At 43.7% G+C, this 16,393-nt stretch overlaps 1 protein-coding gene across 2 annotated transcripts in view; it reads right to left on the bottom strand.

Annotated features, from left to right (window-relative positions):
• Positions 1-16,393, bottom strand: part of KLHL6 (kelch like family member 6) — a 55,134-nt gene that overhangs the window by 21,447 nt on the left and 17,294 nt on the right. For both annotated transcript variants that reach the window (XM_029939797.1, XM_029939798.1), the window contains exon 2: positions 12,634-12,799. In XM_029939797.1, the coding sequence (XP_029795657.1) occupies positions 12,634-12,799 (166 nt within the window). The remainder of the gene's footprint in view (positions 1-12,633; positions 12,800-16,393) is intronic.

Here is a 16,393-nt window from a genome sequence, read left to right as displayed (position 1 = left end):
AGCTCCAGTAATCTGATCTGTTCAGAGGAAGGCCTGACCCACAAGGTGCCAACCCCTACCCCTGCCTCATAACTACTGAGAAGCAAAGAGGGAAACTGTAAAGTAGAATCAAACCAAGGTCTGGAGTTCATATCTGTTAGAAACATTGATCCAGAGTGTCCCTCCCCAACCAGAAACCATGCATTCCCCCATTCATCTAACGGTTAATTTCCAGAATGTGTGATGAGCATCTGTTATGTAGTAGGCCATCGACCAGTGCTGGAGGTACAGAGGTGAGCAGAAAGAGGCACAGTGCTTGTGTCCACTGTACCTGACAGACCAGTGGAGAAGGCAGGTGGTAATCAAATAATCACACAAGAGTCCAATTACAACTGTGATAAATGCTGTGTAACACAGTTCAGTAATTCCACGGCCTGAAAGTGAAGACAGCCCTATTCTTACCCTTCCAGCTGTACACTGTCACCAGGACTTTCCTTGACAGAACCTTTCCACAGTCAGACCTGTCTACTCACCTTCCCCAAACATTCCTAAGCTTGTCTGTCACAGAGCCTTTCTGTGCTCAAGCTGTTTCATCAGCCTGAACCTGCTTTCTCTCTCATCACTCTGTAAAATCCTTCTCTCCTTGCCCAGGCAAGTTTGACTGCAGAACTCCACTTTTAAAGAAAGGACGCAAGATAGCTCACCCCAGTTTCAACTGAGAAGGCTCTTTTTAAATTAACTTCTAAAAAAAAGGGAAGAGGGGCACCTGGGTGGTTCAGTAGGTTAAGTGACTCTTGATGTTGGCTCAGGTCATGAGCTCACAGTTTATGATTCGACTGACAGTGCAAAGCCCCACGAGGGATTCTCTCTTCTCTCCCTCTCCTGCTTGGGACTCTCCTCCTCTCTCTGGCCCCCTGCCCCAAATAAATAAATAAAATGTAAACCAAAAAAGGGGAAGGATTACCATGGCCATCACCTTATTTATCTACACACAGGTTATTTTCTTTAATCAGAGTGTTAAATTTGGGATGGGCTCCAGAGTCTGTAAACCCCTACAATAGTGTGCAAGCATCTGTTTGTACCTGGGCAGCTTTCTGGGAGTTGAGTTTACAGGAGACTCTGTGAGTTGCTCTCTAGTATCCATGCACCTGAGGACAAAGGCGACACAAGAAGGAGAGCCAGGATGACAAGACCAGAGAGTCTTAACTGGACAGTGTTTTAAGCCTTCCCTGCCTCTGGACATTTTAAATTCTGGGTCAATATGTGCCTAAAAAGAAAGGAGAATGAAAGAGAAGGGAAGGGAAAAGAAATGGAGAAATCCTACCGATTCATTAAGTTCTTTCTTAAAAAGCACTTCCTGGGTCATGGCTTCTCCAATTGCCCAAAATGGAATCAATTCCTGCCTCCTCTGTGCTCCACTGAGCAACTCACTTGACCCTCTGTGGAGCACCAGTTACATTTCTCCCTTATACTGTGGTCAGGCATCCCAAGGGCAGGTTCTGGGTCATACTTGTGTTTTTATTTCCAATAGCCCCTAGCACAAACTCTGCCAAAAGAAGAGAAGGAAAGAGAGAGGAGAAACATAGTTTTCAGATACCTAGTGTGTACTAAGACCCCTGCTAGACACTTTTCCATCTATTTTTTAACTTAATGAACAAATTTTATTTTTTAACAAATATACTTTATTTAACAAGTAATAAATAATAAGGTAGGTATTAGTACAGATCATTTCCACAGAGGAAGAAATAGAGAATTCAAAGAATTAAGTGTATTGTTTAAGGTCACACAGCCAGTAGGTGGTACAGATGACCCTCAAGGTCATGGCTGCTCACTCTTCTCATTGGGCATCACATTGCCTTTGTAATTGTCGCATGGTTGAGCTAACAAAATTCAAGGAGTCTGAAGAGACCTTATGAGGACAAGGGTAGTGGGGATCTCCAAATTGCCTACATCTCCCCCAAAATATGCTTCAATAAACACTTTTGAGTATGAGGGGTATAGAGCCGTGTACTAACCAATGGCTGAGAAACTGCTAGTGGGCGGGGCAGTCATGGAAACAGAAATTGTTTTCTTTAAAATATATATGTTTTTTGTTTCCTCATATCCAAGATTATTTAGGCCTTTAGCATAAATTTTCTTTCGCAGCCTGTCCAAATGACACATGAACTTGTTTATTAAAGCTGAGCGATGACAGATAATGGCAACAGACAACCAACTTCCTGTTTGAGGAGACATGTGAGAAAAGGTTACAGTCAGGCACCTGACCTCGAACAAGGACTAAAAATACAATCAAAGAAACCACTTGAGACATGGCTGCAGTTCCCATGAGAAGTGTCTGCCTCAGTGAGAATGGACCCCTGCTCCCCCTCTCCCCTGCCCCTCCTCTGCTTCCCTTCATTGTCTCCAGAATCTGGGATCCTAACAGACTTAACCAGGAATTCCACATCTCCCTAGAGGTGCCTTTAAATCCACTCCAGAAAAACTGAAACCCTATTTTGGCCCACATCAGCAATTCCACTGACCACAGTCCCTAAGTGACCTTACAATTATTGCAAAGGGTACATAAAGACAGTGGTATTCTTACCTTCAAGCCCAAACAAATCAGTGTATGTGAAGGGTATATAATTTGTTAATGAGATTTACAAAATTAAAATTTATTTGAAAGTGTGAATTCATTTTTCTTAAGTTTATTTATTTTTTTAGCCACCTGAGTGGCTCAGTCAGTTAAGCATCCAACTTCGACTCAGGTCATGATCTCTCGGTTTGTGGGTTCAAGCCCTGCGTCGGGTTTTACAGTGACAGCTCAGAGCCTCGTGCTTCAGATTCTGTGTCTCCCTCTCTCTGCCCCTCCCCTACTCGTGCTTTGTCTCTCTCTTTCTCTCTAAAATAAACATTAAACATTTTTTAAGTTTATTTATTTTTTAAAAATCTTTTTAATGTTTATTTATTTTTCAGAGAGAGAGAGAGAGAGAGAATATGAGCAGGAGAGGGACAGAAAGATGGAGACACAGAATCTGAAGCAGTCTTCAGGCTCTGAACTGTCAGTGCAGAGCCCAACAGAGGGCTGGAACTCTTGACCTGTGAGATCATGACCTGAGCTGAAGTTGGACACTTATCCAATTGAGCCACCCAGGCACCCTATTCATTTTTTTTTGAGAGAGAGAGAGAAACAAGCACAAGCGAGGAGGGGTAGAGAGAGAGAAAGAGACACAGAATTTAAAGCTGGCTCCAGGCTCTGGGCTGTCAGTGCAGAGCCCTGACATGGGGTTTGAACCCATAAACTGTGAGATCATGATCTGAGCCAAAGTCAGATGCTTAAACCAACTGAGCCACCCAGGAGCCCTTGTTTGTAAATTCATAGTAAAATTTTTTGTCACCATTTTTCTTCTAAGAGTAATTAAAAAATAAAGCTGTTCTATGGGGTGTGTTTTGATATGAAAGAAGGGTCTTCATACTTAAAATCTTTAAATTACCACTGATCCTAATCTTCCATCTCTGCCCCTTTCCCTCTTTCAGGGGACCAATGGGGATGCTCCCCCTACTCCCAGGATGTCCTCTGCTCCAAACTTCCAGTCCTTGCTCTAGGCTTGGCTGAGGGGTCTGCTGGTTCCTGGAAGCTATCTGAGGTGGGCAGGAAAGGGAGCAGAGACCTGCAACAGGCACGCTCACTAAGGTGGGGCAGGTTCTAGGGGGACTGAGGCAACTATAGAGGTATACTGACCTCAAAAGTGGGATCAGAGGGAAAGGAGAGGGTGTGGAAAGTTTGGTCAAGATGCAGGCAACAGACAGCCCCTGAATTTCCAGAGAAGCTAGTAGGGCCCTCAACAGGCCAGCAGCACACAATGAGGGAGCCACGTGGGACATAGTAAGAGTTAAGGGGCAAGTGCTAGAGTTTAGTGACTCAGCCCAGAGTCAGAATGAAGGCCAGGAAGGGATATCACTATGAAGATTAAATGGAATGACTATGTCTGGGACATGTTTGATGCTCAGGATATGGTGTGTGTGTGTGTGTGTGTGTGTGTGTGTGTGTGTGGCATCTAAGCAAAGCCAAGTCCTGAGAAGCAGTTACATGAGCAGACAGCTGCCGTAGGTAAGGTGTCAGGTAGAGAAGGTAGAAACTTAAGCTTTTGCTTCTGCCTAGAATACTCTTCCCCCAACCCAGCTGCCATGTGGTGAAATCCTACTGATTCTACGAAGTCCAAGTCAATGCCACCTCCTTCAGAGCCAGAATGTTTTTGTACCCTACACTCTGCCCTGGGGTCTGGCTGGATTGCCCTGTAGTTTGAAAGCTCAGTGGGAGTCCTTGCTTTTGAGGCTTTGGGGGTAGTGGTAGGAGGCATGTATAGGGGTCGGAAGTTTTGGGTTTAGGCCTCTGATTATGGCTTCAACTCTTTGATGAGCTGAACCCTCTGTGAGCCACAGGTTCCTTGTCTGGAAAGTGTTGAGAATAATAAAGCCCACTTTGCAGTCTCATTATGAAGGAATTACCTGGCCAGCCCACTCACAGAAATATTGTCAACATCAGATTAGATTGTGCAGGGGAAAGAATACAATAAATTGCTAAATAAATGTGATCTATATTTATAATTCTTGTCTTTATTTCCCCCTGATAGTTTCTTACAAAGTACCTTGAATGTTGTAAATGGTTAGTAACTTGTAGAAATTAAGTAGAAGTAAAAGTCAGAATCTGGCAGCAACATGGATTTTCATTACAACTAAAACCCCATATCTCACTTCCTGTATTTCACAACCCATAGGCAGCAACTAAGGCATTCAAGGCTTCCAGACCCAGGGAAAGAATGAAAGGATAGACAAAAGAAGACAATTTTGAGTTTCTAAACACACTTTCAGAACTTCAATAGAAAAATAGTTTTGAAACACCAGTTAGTGGAAATAACTGGGCCCTTTGAACTGGAAAAACCAGGATGCCAAAGAATCTAGGCACAAAGTATGTCAAAGCAGCAGATGTAGGAAACTGGATGATAATGCAGGAGCCAGCTTTTCCAACAATGATTCCCAAGCCAGGAAGAAAGAGGAGAGAGTCTAGCGATAAAGAGAGAAGCAGGTGTGGGTCCTTGAGATGATGCCCTGCCTCCCAGCCCAGGCCAAACTCTAGAGTAAGGAGAATCAAAAAGCTTCTTAGAGATCATGGATATGAAAGCAAAAGGATGTGTGCCTCAACTTCCTAAAGGAAATCAGAAACGCGGCAGTCCAGTATAGCAGAAGCAGAAGCGAAGCAGGAATGTGTTGTTTCTAGACAAGGGGACCTATCGCAGTTGTTCCAAGTTCCCAATAGTTCCAAATGCAAGTTTCTTCTGTGTTCCTGAGAGGGACACAGAAATCACTGAGAGGACTGGAAGACCTAAGGAGGCCTTTCAAATGGGACAAAGAAAATGCACAGTGACCCACAAAGACAGAGGGCCAGGACCAGATGGCCTGAAGACTTCCAGCTGATGTCAGGGAGCAAGGGGCTGATGATCAGAGAGACCAATGGGAACACAGCTGTCCCAGCAGGTGCCACCATAGACCAATGATGCAAATAACCATAGTAAGCCTGGGCCACATGCCTCTTTCTATAATGTCCTGGTATTCTGTAAACACCCCCTTGGAACTATTTAAGCAACCCAGATGCTAAATTGATGAAGTTTTCCTGAAATGAGATGTCTTTAGGTTGACTACAATTTCTATCACTGGTAGAATGGGAAGCTCAGGAAACAGATTAAGTCAGTGTTAGAAACATAATAGGTTAAGTCCTGCTTTTACCTTTGCACACCTGAATTTGTAGCCTCAGATTTAGACCCTCTATACTACTTAGAACTTAAGAACAATATGAAATTCAGACAGGCAAAACCAATATATGGTGACAGATGCCAGAGTGATAGCTCTCTCCGGAGAGGTACTACCTGCAGATGACACAAGAGAGTATTCTGGGATGCCAAGAATGTTCTGGAGCTTGATTAGGTGGTAGTTACATGACTGCAAAAACGTGTAAAAAATAAAAAACTGTACATTTAAGATGTGTGCATTTTACTAAACATAAGTTATACCTAGAAGTAAAAAAGAGTAAACATTGAGATTAAACACAAAAATGTGTTTAAAAAGACCCTGTGTGGACAGTACCAGACTCACTACTGAGATGGGGACATCTGGTTTCCCCAGAAGGAGTCTGGCATGAGGGGTGGCAGCTGTGCCAGTCTCAACTCCTGACACAAGTAAGGGCCCCACTAGTTCCCAGAATTTTCCACTGGGAAGTCATCTCTGAGGATGCCAACAGCCAGGATCCTGGCTTATTTCAGGCCTTGCTCTCAGGGACCCACGCAGTACGTAGTGGAGAATACATAGGCTGCACAAGCAGACAGGAGTAAAATCCAGGCTCCTCTCTCATTAGCCATGAAACCTGGAACTTCTACTTTACATCACTGAAAACTGGGGGTAAAAATACAAACCTCATTTTAAATGAAACTGTGTACGCAAAACAGTTGCCACAGTGTAAACGCTCTAGAAAGTACAACTATTACTGTCCTGCGGACCCAGGAGAGTAACCCCAATTTCCTATCAGCTACAGTGGCCACACAGCAATGTTGACTGACAAAGCGAATGTGTGGGAGAGGGTGCCTCAGTCAACAGATCAATTTTCTCTAGATAGTAGCAAAGAAATAGTTGGGCTGATTTTCTTGCTTGGATCAACTGGCTATTCCAATGTTGGGTAGATACAATCTGTGGGTCCCTGTCAAAGACAACAGTTCATCTGTAACTTACAGTAATGAGTGAGAAGTGCTTCTGCTAGGTGCCTGGCACTTAGTGGGTGCTTAAAATGAAGCAATTATTAGTATTAACGTGTGGAACACTTCCTCCTCTACCAGCCCGCAGCATTTCTAAAAGCCAGGAGTGGGCTTCTCAGTGTCCTCTTAAAGGAGGTCAGGCAATTTTTGATGGGGTCTTGAGCAGTTTCTGAGGCAGTCCTCATATTCAGCTAGTAATGGACAAAAGCAACACATGCCTTCACTGATTTAACAAATATTTATGTACTATGATCTGGATATTGAGTAAGCCAAGAAGCCAACCCCAGCCATCAGGGTCAGCCATTGACCACATGGCTACCTCGTCCATACAGATCTCAGCCCCAGCGGTGTTGTAGAGGCCCCACCTGGGTCTCATCAGGCCCAGGCCGGATGACCAGGCTCCCACTCTGGCATCCCTCTTTCTTTCCTCATATCAGCCCTCAGGTCTCATCCTGATTTCCCTTTCTCTTCTAAGCTCCTTCTTCTACCCAGCTGCTCTGTTATCTCAGCCATCTTCTGTCCCAAGACTAGATGAAAGGTGAGCATGGTCTCCCTGGCCTCACACCTTTTGCTGCCCTACAGACAAGCTCAGAAACCCTTATTCTTTCATGAGTTTTTAATAATAAAAATGAAACTAACAAATATGATAACGTGCTCCAAACGAACATGGCAGTTCTCCACAACTGAAAAATCTTACCAAGTTCTTTTTTTTTTTATTTTTTTAAATGTTTTTATTTTCTTTTTTGAAAGAAGAGAGAGATAGCATGAGCAAGGGAGGGTCAGAGAGAGAGGGAGACACAGAATCTGAAGACAGGCCCCAGGGTCTGAGCTAGCCATCAGCACAGAGCCTGATGTGGGGCTCGAACCCACGAACTGTGAGATCATGACCTGAGCCAAAGTCAGATGCTTAACTGACTGAGCCACCCAGACGTCCCTCTTACCAAGTTCTTAGAGCCATTGTCCCACGCCTAACAATTTCTACAGTTTCTGACCGCCTTGCTTATCTAGAACCTAGAAGCCTGAAGTTCCAGCTAAGGTAAGTTCCCTGCAACCCCCACTGGATGACATTCATCTCAAAAACCCTGCCTCACATGTGAAGGGTCTCTTGGGCCTTTCCTTGTAGGTGCTTCTCATATCTTACCTTTTTAGAAACTACTTGAAGAAAATATACTTCTCCCCATAATTGGCCAATAAATCATGGCTAAGTTACTGCAAAGTTTCTCTAGTGGCAGTTCATTTAGTACCTGCCATACCCTAATTTTCCTCCTAAAAGAAATTGTCCCACCCTGTGCCACAGCCACTGGACCAATGACAATGGTACTGGAAGCTGACCCCAGGGTTATCAGTTTTTATGAGGCCAGTAACTCATGAAGTTGCTTCATATGAAAAGCTCTTTTCAAACAGCATTCATGGTGACTGGCTTGGTCAATCAAATGATCTCTCTCTAGACTAGGAAATTCTGGCATAGAAGCAATCAGCAGGTAACAGGAAGAGACCTGAAAAAAGAAGTAGAAAGGGAGGGGGCAGCTGAGGCTCAGCGACGGTGTTCACAGCTAAAATCCTCTGCTACCAGACGGGGAAGAAAACACCAAGAACATCTGGTTCCCATTGATTTCTGTCCAAAAAGGGTGGTATCAGCTTCTGTGCATGTTCCAAAATAACAAGATAAAATGCCAACTCTGGCACACTTTTCTCCATCTGAGTCAATTAAATACAGCACCAGTCCAATTCATTCTACTAGCCAAATGTTGCAGGAACATGATAAAACGAAACTTCCAGTCATGGTCTCTTATAATCTTAATCCAGGAAAAAGCAAAAATTGGGGATAAGAAAATGTTCTCACAGCTCAGTGTCAGTTCAGTTTATTCAAGGTGCAAATTATCCAAAGTAAAATTAAGTTAATGCACAAATAACGGGAAGAAAATTCTACCCAGCATCTATTTTGTGTCAAGTATGTTACAAATAGCATCTCAGTTAATTCTTATAACTGTCTCTGAAAGGTAGGTTTTGTTATCATTCTAATTTCTCAAATAAGAGAGGTGAGGCTCAGACAATCTAAGTAACTTGTCCACATCCACACAGCAAATAAATGACTGAACTGGGATTTAAACCCATGTTCTTTCTAATCTACCGTTCTGCCTTCTAAGAGACTATTACATATAACTCAACATGTTTCACTTCTGAAGAGATCCCAGCAACATTATGCAGCCATCCAAAAGGCTGTATACTGATCTACAACAATCTCCAAAATATATTGTGAAGCCAAAAAAACCAAAAAGACAAGATGCAAATAGAGTATATAGTGTGCCAACATTTGTGTTCAAAAAATGGAAGCAATGAGTGGGAGTGATATGTGCACATATACACGGGGGTGTGCACAGAATATGAAGGACGGGGCGGCTGGGTGGCTCAGTGAGCTGATTCTTGATTTCAGCTCAGGTCATGATCTCATGGTTTGTGAGATCTAGCCCCGTGTTGTGCTCTGCACTAACAGCACAGAACCTGCTTGGGATTCCCTTTCTCCCTCTCTCTCTGCCCCTCCCCCATGCACGCACAAGCACGTGCATGTTGCTCTCTCTCTCTCTCTCAAAATAAATAAAATTAAATTTTAAAAAAAGAATATGAAAGCAAGATACTACTAAAAGTGAAGATGGCAAAATGTTTCACTGTCTCCCCTCTGTATTTCTGAATTTGGAACAAGGGTATGTTTTATCCATTCAAAAGATTATATATTTTTAAGAGCACAAAGTGATTTAAACAACCAACAAATTTCTGTCATTCGTGATGCTTTCAAGAATGAAGATATTCCCATGAGGAGCCTGGGTGGCTTAGTCGGTTAAGCCTCTGACTTTGGCTCAGGTCATGATCTCACAGCTGGTGGGTTCGAGCTCCGAGTCAGGCTCTGTGCTGACAGCTCAGAGCCTGGAACCTATCTTCAGATTCTGTATCTCCCTCTTTCTCTGACTCTCGCCTGCTAGCACTGTCTCTATCTCTCAAAAATAAATAAACATTAAAAAAAAAAAGAATGAAGATATTCCCAATTTTCTATATCTGAGACTTCAAAGCAAGTGTCCAGAAGCAACAGAAATCAGAAGGTGGGTTAGACTTTCTAACCAGACACCCAGAGCACTCTTCTCTTATTTTCATAAGAATTTGCATTCATTAGGAAAATGAGAAAAATAGTCCCTGAGAGAACCTACTATTTTTTTGCCTAGAAAGTGAGTGAGATTTGGAAATTTTTGAGGTGAGGGATTACCAGAATAGGGGAATTAATAATAAACAGAACATGCTCTATCTTTATCCTGACTCTGTCTTCCTCTTCCTTCCACCTCTCATTAAAACTAAAATTTCTATTGAAGTTCACCACTTAAGAGAAAATGAGAAGGAGGAAGAGAAGAGAAAGGAGGCAGAGGAGGAGGACGATGACAAAGAAGACACGGAGAAAATTTATGCCAGAATAATTTCCAGATACATTAAAGATTTAAGTATCAAAGCTGTGGACATAACAAGACTAACAGAAACTATAAGTGAATAAGTATATAATTAAGCAATGGGGAAAGTCTTTCTAAAAACATATAACAAAGGCAAAAAATATCAAGGAGATGATCAACAGACCCAACTAAACACTAATTTTAAACCTTTATACAATAAAAAAAGCCATTACTAAAAATTATGAGTCAAATAACCAATGGAGAATGTTTGCAACATTATTACAAAAGATAACCGTCTTTACTATCTAAAGAGTTTTATAAAAATCACCCAAAACTGAAAAGGAGAACAAGAAACAGAAACACAAACTCCATCCTCACTGAAACCAGGAGATATCAGTAACCCCAAACCACAGAATGTGAAGACTGGCAAGTGACTTTGTTGAGCAAAGCGAGGTCAGACCAAGTGCCTACAAAGGAGTCTGTCCTTCAGAACCCCAGAAAGCAGAAACAGCAAGGCCGGGGCAGGTGGGGCTGATGACAGGGGTGGGTTTAAGAATCTGAGCTTCCTGGACTCCTCCCCACCTCTTGTAACATAACAAAAGATTTGGGGGCAGGGGGAGTCCTGCTGGAAAAGATTTATCTCTGGAGAAACCAGACCAGAGAGGTTCTGGACTCAGGGACACCAGAAACTGAGAAAGACACTAGAGGACATCATACGGAAAATAAGGGAGGCTAAGTAAAGATGTGCACATATACCCACACCCACACACCCACGGTAGAATACACACAGCTCTGTTATAGCCCCCAGGCAAAGATGAACTAGACAGAGTCCCTATCTGACCTGAGAAGGATTTCGCTGAGGTCAGACTGTTGGAGCAGTTAGGGGCTGGGGGGAGATGAGCTGGAGCTGCTGAGCATGAGGCTGCTGAGTCACTCACTCCACACAATGAGGAGTATTTCCCTGCGGTTAGTAAGGCTGAAGGTGTAAGCCGGTAAGGAGAAAGGGGGAGAGGGCTGTATGTGGGGGTGGAAACTAACTTGGACACATCACCAGAAGGCATGACTAGTTCTAATGAAAGTAACTTGCTCTGTATCTTTAAAATGCCCCGAGGAAGCTGAGACAATAAAATTGGCAATTTTTCGGAACTCATCAGTGCTGTTTCATAGTTGACTCTCCTCCCTCTTTCCAAGCTCCCCTCCTTGCTGGACTCCACAGATCCTGCCTAGGCTTCAGTCTCAACAAAAATAATCCCATAGCCCTTGGTCTTGACTCTGGGCCCCTCATTCCCCATCTGTTTCCCCTCAACTACTAACCTACTGAGGATCCAAAGGGATACCACCTCCCAGAGTCCCAAACCTTGCACAAGATCTGATGTTTGTCCCAGTCGCTGGGACTGACCTCGCTTGTCCCTGGACTCTGTTTGTCATAAATCTCAACATCCTCAGTGAGATAATATATCTGTCTTCACCCCGCAAAACCAAGTTTACGGTGTACTTTTTACACCTAGGCAAAGATGGTAACTTGGAATGGGACCCCAATCGTAACTGTGGATGCAACTGACAGAATCTAAGGATCTAATTATTCAATGAAGCTAAATATAATTGCAATCAGACTGAAACAAACATAGTCAAAAGGAAACAATAGAACTTAATCCTGGGGACATGTGGGTGGCTTGGTTGGTTAAGGGTCTAACTTCTTGATTTTGGCTCAGTTAGTGAATTCGAGCCTCACATTGGCACTGTCAGTGCAAACCCTGCTTGGGAGTCTCTCCCTCTCTCCCTATCTCTCTGCCCCTCCCACACTTGTGCTCACTCACGTGCTCACTCGCTCTCTCTTTCTCTCTCTCTCTCTCTCTCTCTCTCTCTCTTTCAAAGTTAATCCCAAGGGTTCTCTTTTATCTTCTGCAATACCCCTCATGAAAAGTGCTCTTGTTTCATACCCACCACAAAGTGCTGACCAATCGAGGCCCTGCATCCCAAATCTAGACACTTGCTCCTAGAGAGATGGCCTGGTGTAGTGGCAGGCATGTAGCTCCTGGACTCAGAAGGCCCAGGGTTCAAATAACCCCCTTCCCTGTGCCTTACTCTTCCTACTTGTTAAGTAGGGAGAAGCAACTACCTTTCTTTCCTTTCAGTAAGGATTAGAAATCCCTGGCTCCAATTAGGCTTCTGTAGTCACTACAGTCAAGAACCAAGTATAGATTCTAGGCACCAAGCTGCCCTTGCTTTATGGTATTAAGGTCAATGTCACATCTCACCCCCTCTGAGAAATTTTCCAAAGGAGCATCTTCTGACTTTCAAGTAAGTAGAGGAATGTGGGTATGGGTGTGGTTGTATGTATGTCCCAAGTACAGGCCTGAGAGCCAGCTCAGGAAGATCTCTGAAGAATCACTGCTTTCTCCTGCTCCAGAGGAAAGCACTGAGACTATTTATTCACACACCTGGAAGAGGTTAGCAGCTTCCAGGACCCGTTGCACATTCTGCTTGGTGATCAGCGCCTTGCTGGTGTACGTGTAGTCCAGAAGAGTGTGCATGGTCTCGGCATCAACCCCTTTGATAATGATCCTCTTCTCATACTTTTCCTTCAAATCATTGCAGAACATGGCCCTGGAAGAGAAATATGTGAATGTGAGTGCTACCATGACCTAAACAGACCCCCTTCATAGCTATCTGCCCCCACAGAACAGCAAGGTCCCTAAGAACCTGGGATGCTTGAGCTCTGTGTTCCTCCAACACCGAGCACACACCAGACATTCAATCAATACTTACTGAACTGAACTGTCCTGCTCTGCTGTGCCCAGTGGTGGTCCCTAAGGAAATTCCAGATCTGAAGGGACAGGAGCCCTACTGGCAAAGCTGGTGGGACTTATTATTATTGCCAAAGAACTCCTTTAATGGCTCAAAGTGCTGGAGAGTCTCCTGGGAACATTGTAGCACCCTTCCCCTGCCCAGACCTTCTCAACTACTAGTACTCCAAAACAGGGTTTCTGGTTCAGTTCTCATTTAAGCCTTCCCCTGGCCTGAAGGCTGGCCCCACACCCAGGCGTGGTTAGCTGGGGCCCAAATGCCCTCCAGTAACACAAGAGATCCTACCAGTACCTCTCACTTAGAGGATGAACCCCTGTCTTTGGGTTCCCAGTTGTAGCTGGGAGCCTTGAATTGCCTTATAGCAGGACAGAACTCTGCAAGGCCACTACTCTGTCTCACCTCCGGTCTTTGTCTTTCTTGTTCCCTCCCCAGGACTAGAGTTTTGGATATTTAGGGTCTATCCTGAAAGCAGGGTAACAGATGGAAAAGATTTTGATCTTGACATGAGATGGACCAAGATTTGAAAACCAGATCCACCAGCTCAGAACTTGGACATGTTACTTAATCTCCAGGAGCTTCCGCTTTCTCTTTCTTGTCTGCAATGGGAATTTCAGCATTATAAGTTTGCTGTAAGGATTATCTCAATAACTAATAGATAAGTAAATACAGGGATTTTTTTTACCCCCCTGCTACCTGGACTTCTATATTTGAATTATCGATTCCTCTCAGGAGAAGTATGAGCAATTTTATTTATTTTTAAAATGCACTTAAGTCCAACTGTGTTTCAGAAAAGATTTCTGGAGTTCTGAAATCCTAAAGGTATCTAAAATATAACAAATGCATAAATGACAAGCAGGGGAAATGAGATAAAAAATATGAGTGGAGACATCAAGATAGTCTATGAATGAGGCTAGAAGTGCCACTGAATTGTCACTATAGGTGGGCCTCCCATTTGGCCAATGCAAAAGAGAGACCATCTGGTCAGTGACACAATTATATATATATTGTTCTCAGCACAAAAACTGTATGGAATTTATCTTATGAATAGACAGTAGCCTCACAACATTCCCACCAGCGACAGTACATTCATGAGGCTGATCCTTAATAGCTATAGCTGAGACAATTCCTTCAGTTGGATTCCCACAAAAACCTGTTAACTCCCTCTTGCCCTCCCAGGAGCTAGGGGACCCCAGCAGTCCCATAGGCTGAAATAGCACAACTTATAAAAACAACTACTTGGAGGCACTAGAATTAAATTTCTTTCTATATGCCAGGTATTTACTAAGTACCCTCTCTGCATACAATGTTGGGCTAAAGCCAGAAGGGATTTAAATATCAGACAGTCTCTGGATTTAAATGAGTCCCCCTAAAATTAATATATTGAAGTCCTAACCCATCAATGTAGATAGAGCTTTTAGGAGGTAATTAAGGTTAAGTGAAGTCATAAGGGTGGTGTCCTAATCGAATAGGATTTGTGACCTTAAAAGAAGAGGAAGAGACATCAAAATTCTCTCCCTCTCTCCTTCTCCCTCTCCGCCTCCCTTTCCCCCTTTCCCTCTCTCTCCCTCTCTCCCCCAACCTTCCCCCTTCATCTCTCTCTCTCTCTCTCTCTCTCTCTCTCTCTGCTGTGTAAGCATTCTGTAATCCAGGAGAGTCTTCACCAGAAACCCACCATACTGGCACCCTGATTTTGGACTTCCAGCCTCTAAAATTGTGAGAAAATAAATTTCTGTTATTGAAGACACCCAGTCTGTGGTAATTTTTTTATGGAAGCCCAGGCTCACTAATACCAGCTGTCTCTCCCCTAGTCCCTAGTTCTTCAAAATCTAGCAGGAACACATCTGCACAAATAATAGTCTTATAGGGTCAAAAAGACTTATAAAGTGCTGTGGAGGCCAGGGATGGCTTCTCATGGAGAAGGAAAAGGTTGCTATGTGACAACTGTGGATAGGACATCCAAGTAATGAACATGGTAAGTAGCTGCAAGAATGTGGGGTGTGCAGAGGATCTAGCAGGCACGTGGTTTGGCTGGAGCCCAGGGGCGATGAGAGAGGGTGGGGAGAGATCAGTCTAAACAGATAACCTGGGTCCTGACTGTGGAAGGTACTGGAGACAAGCTAAGGAGTTAGGTTTTTTATTCAGTGGGAAATGAGAAGCCACTGAAGGTTTATGAACCAAGGAAGGACTCAAAAAGAACATTTTTTTTAAAGTTTATTTGAGAGAGAGAAAGAGAGCACTAGCAGGGGAAGGGCAGAGAGAGAGAGAGAGAGAGAGAGAGAGAGAGAGAGAGAGAGGGAGAATCCCAAGCAGGTTCTGCACCGTCATTGCAGAGACCATCATGGGGCATGATCCATGAACCATGAGATCATGACCTAAACCAAACCTAAGAGCCAGATGCTTAATTGACTGAGCCACCCAGGTGCCTCCAAAAGAACATTTTAATTTAATTTAATTTAATTTTTTAAATGTTTCTTATTTATTTTTCTGAGAGAAAGAGACAGCATGAGTAGGGGAGAATCAGAGAGAGAGGGAGACACAGAATCCAAAGACAGGCTCCAGGCTCTGAGCTAGCTGTAAGCACAGAGCCGGATGTGGGGCTCGAACCTACAAACCGTGAGATCACGACCTGAGCCTAAGTCTGACACTTAACTGGCTGAGCCACCCAGGCACCCCCAAAAGAACATTTTTAACAGGTGTTTTCTCACTTTAGTTTGCTGGTGATGAATGCTTTTGGAGTAAAGCATTAACTGTACCCAAATGGAGCTGGGAGGCTCGTGACAATGCCAAAGCTTTTCCCACAAACTGTACTACTTGAGGCAGTCACCATGCTGCTCGGTGACTGGACCTCCTGAACTTCAGACACATGAGCAGGAGCCTTAGAGAGCCATTATCTCCCAGCCAAGGAAGTCACCCTGATGATAGAATGCACTTCCCCAAACTGGGACTTCCATACCAACACAGAGAGAATTTTATCCCTAATTCTTGCTCCTCCTCCCTTTTCCACACCTCCTATTTCTCTCTGGGAATCCCCCACCATTTCTTAATCTGCAAAACAAAGGTACCTGCTTCTGGTTTCCCAAGAACAATCATAAACACCAAAAGTCCCCAGAAAGAAAGAGAATAAGAAAAAGAGAGAACTCACTTGACTAGCTGACTCTTTAAACCTTTTGCGTTAGCCAAGTCTCCTTGTTTTAATCAAGAGTAATCCTTCCACCCTCCCTCTCCTCTTCTCTTCCTTCAACTGACCTCTTTCTCCTCAAGAATATGACAGCAAGAAAGAAACAACAAATGTGATTTTTTACAAAGTACTTGGAAGCAGAGGGGCAGTGATGTCATTTGGGCAGATGACCAATTTACAAGCCATTTTTGTCAGCCATAAATTCTCTTGGCCAG

The sequence above is a fragment of the Suricata suricatta genome, chromosome 5, assembly GCF_006229205.1.
Source record: "Suricata suricatta isolate VVHF042 chromosome 5, meerkat_22Aug2017_6uvM2_HiC, whole genome shotgun sequence".
In the NCBI taxonomy this organism is placed as follows: Eukaryota; Metazoa; Chordata; class Mammalia; order Carnivora; family Herpestidae; genus Suricata; species Suricata suricatta.
This window is presented reverse-complemented; position numbering and strand designations above follow the sequence as displayed.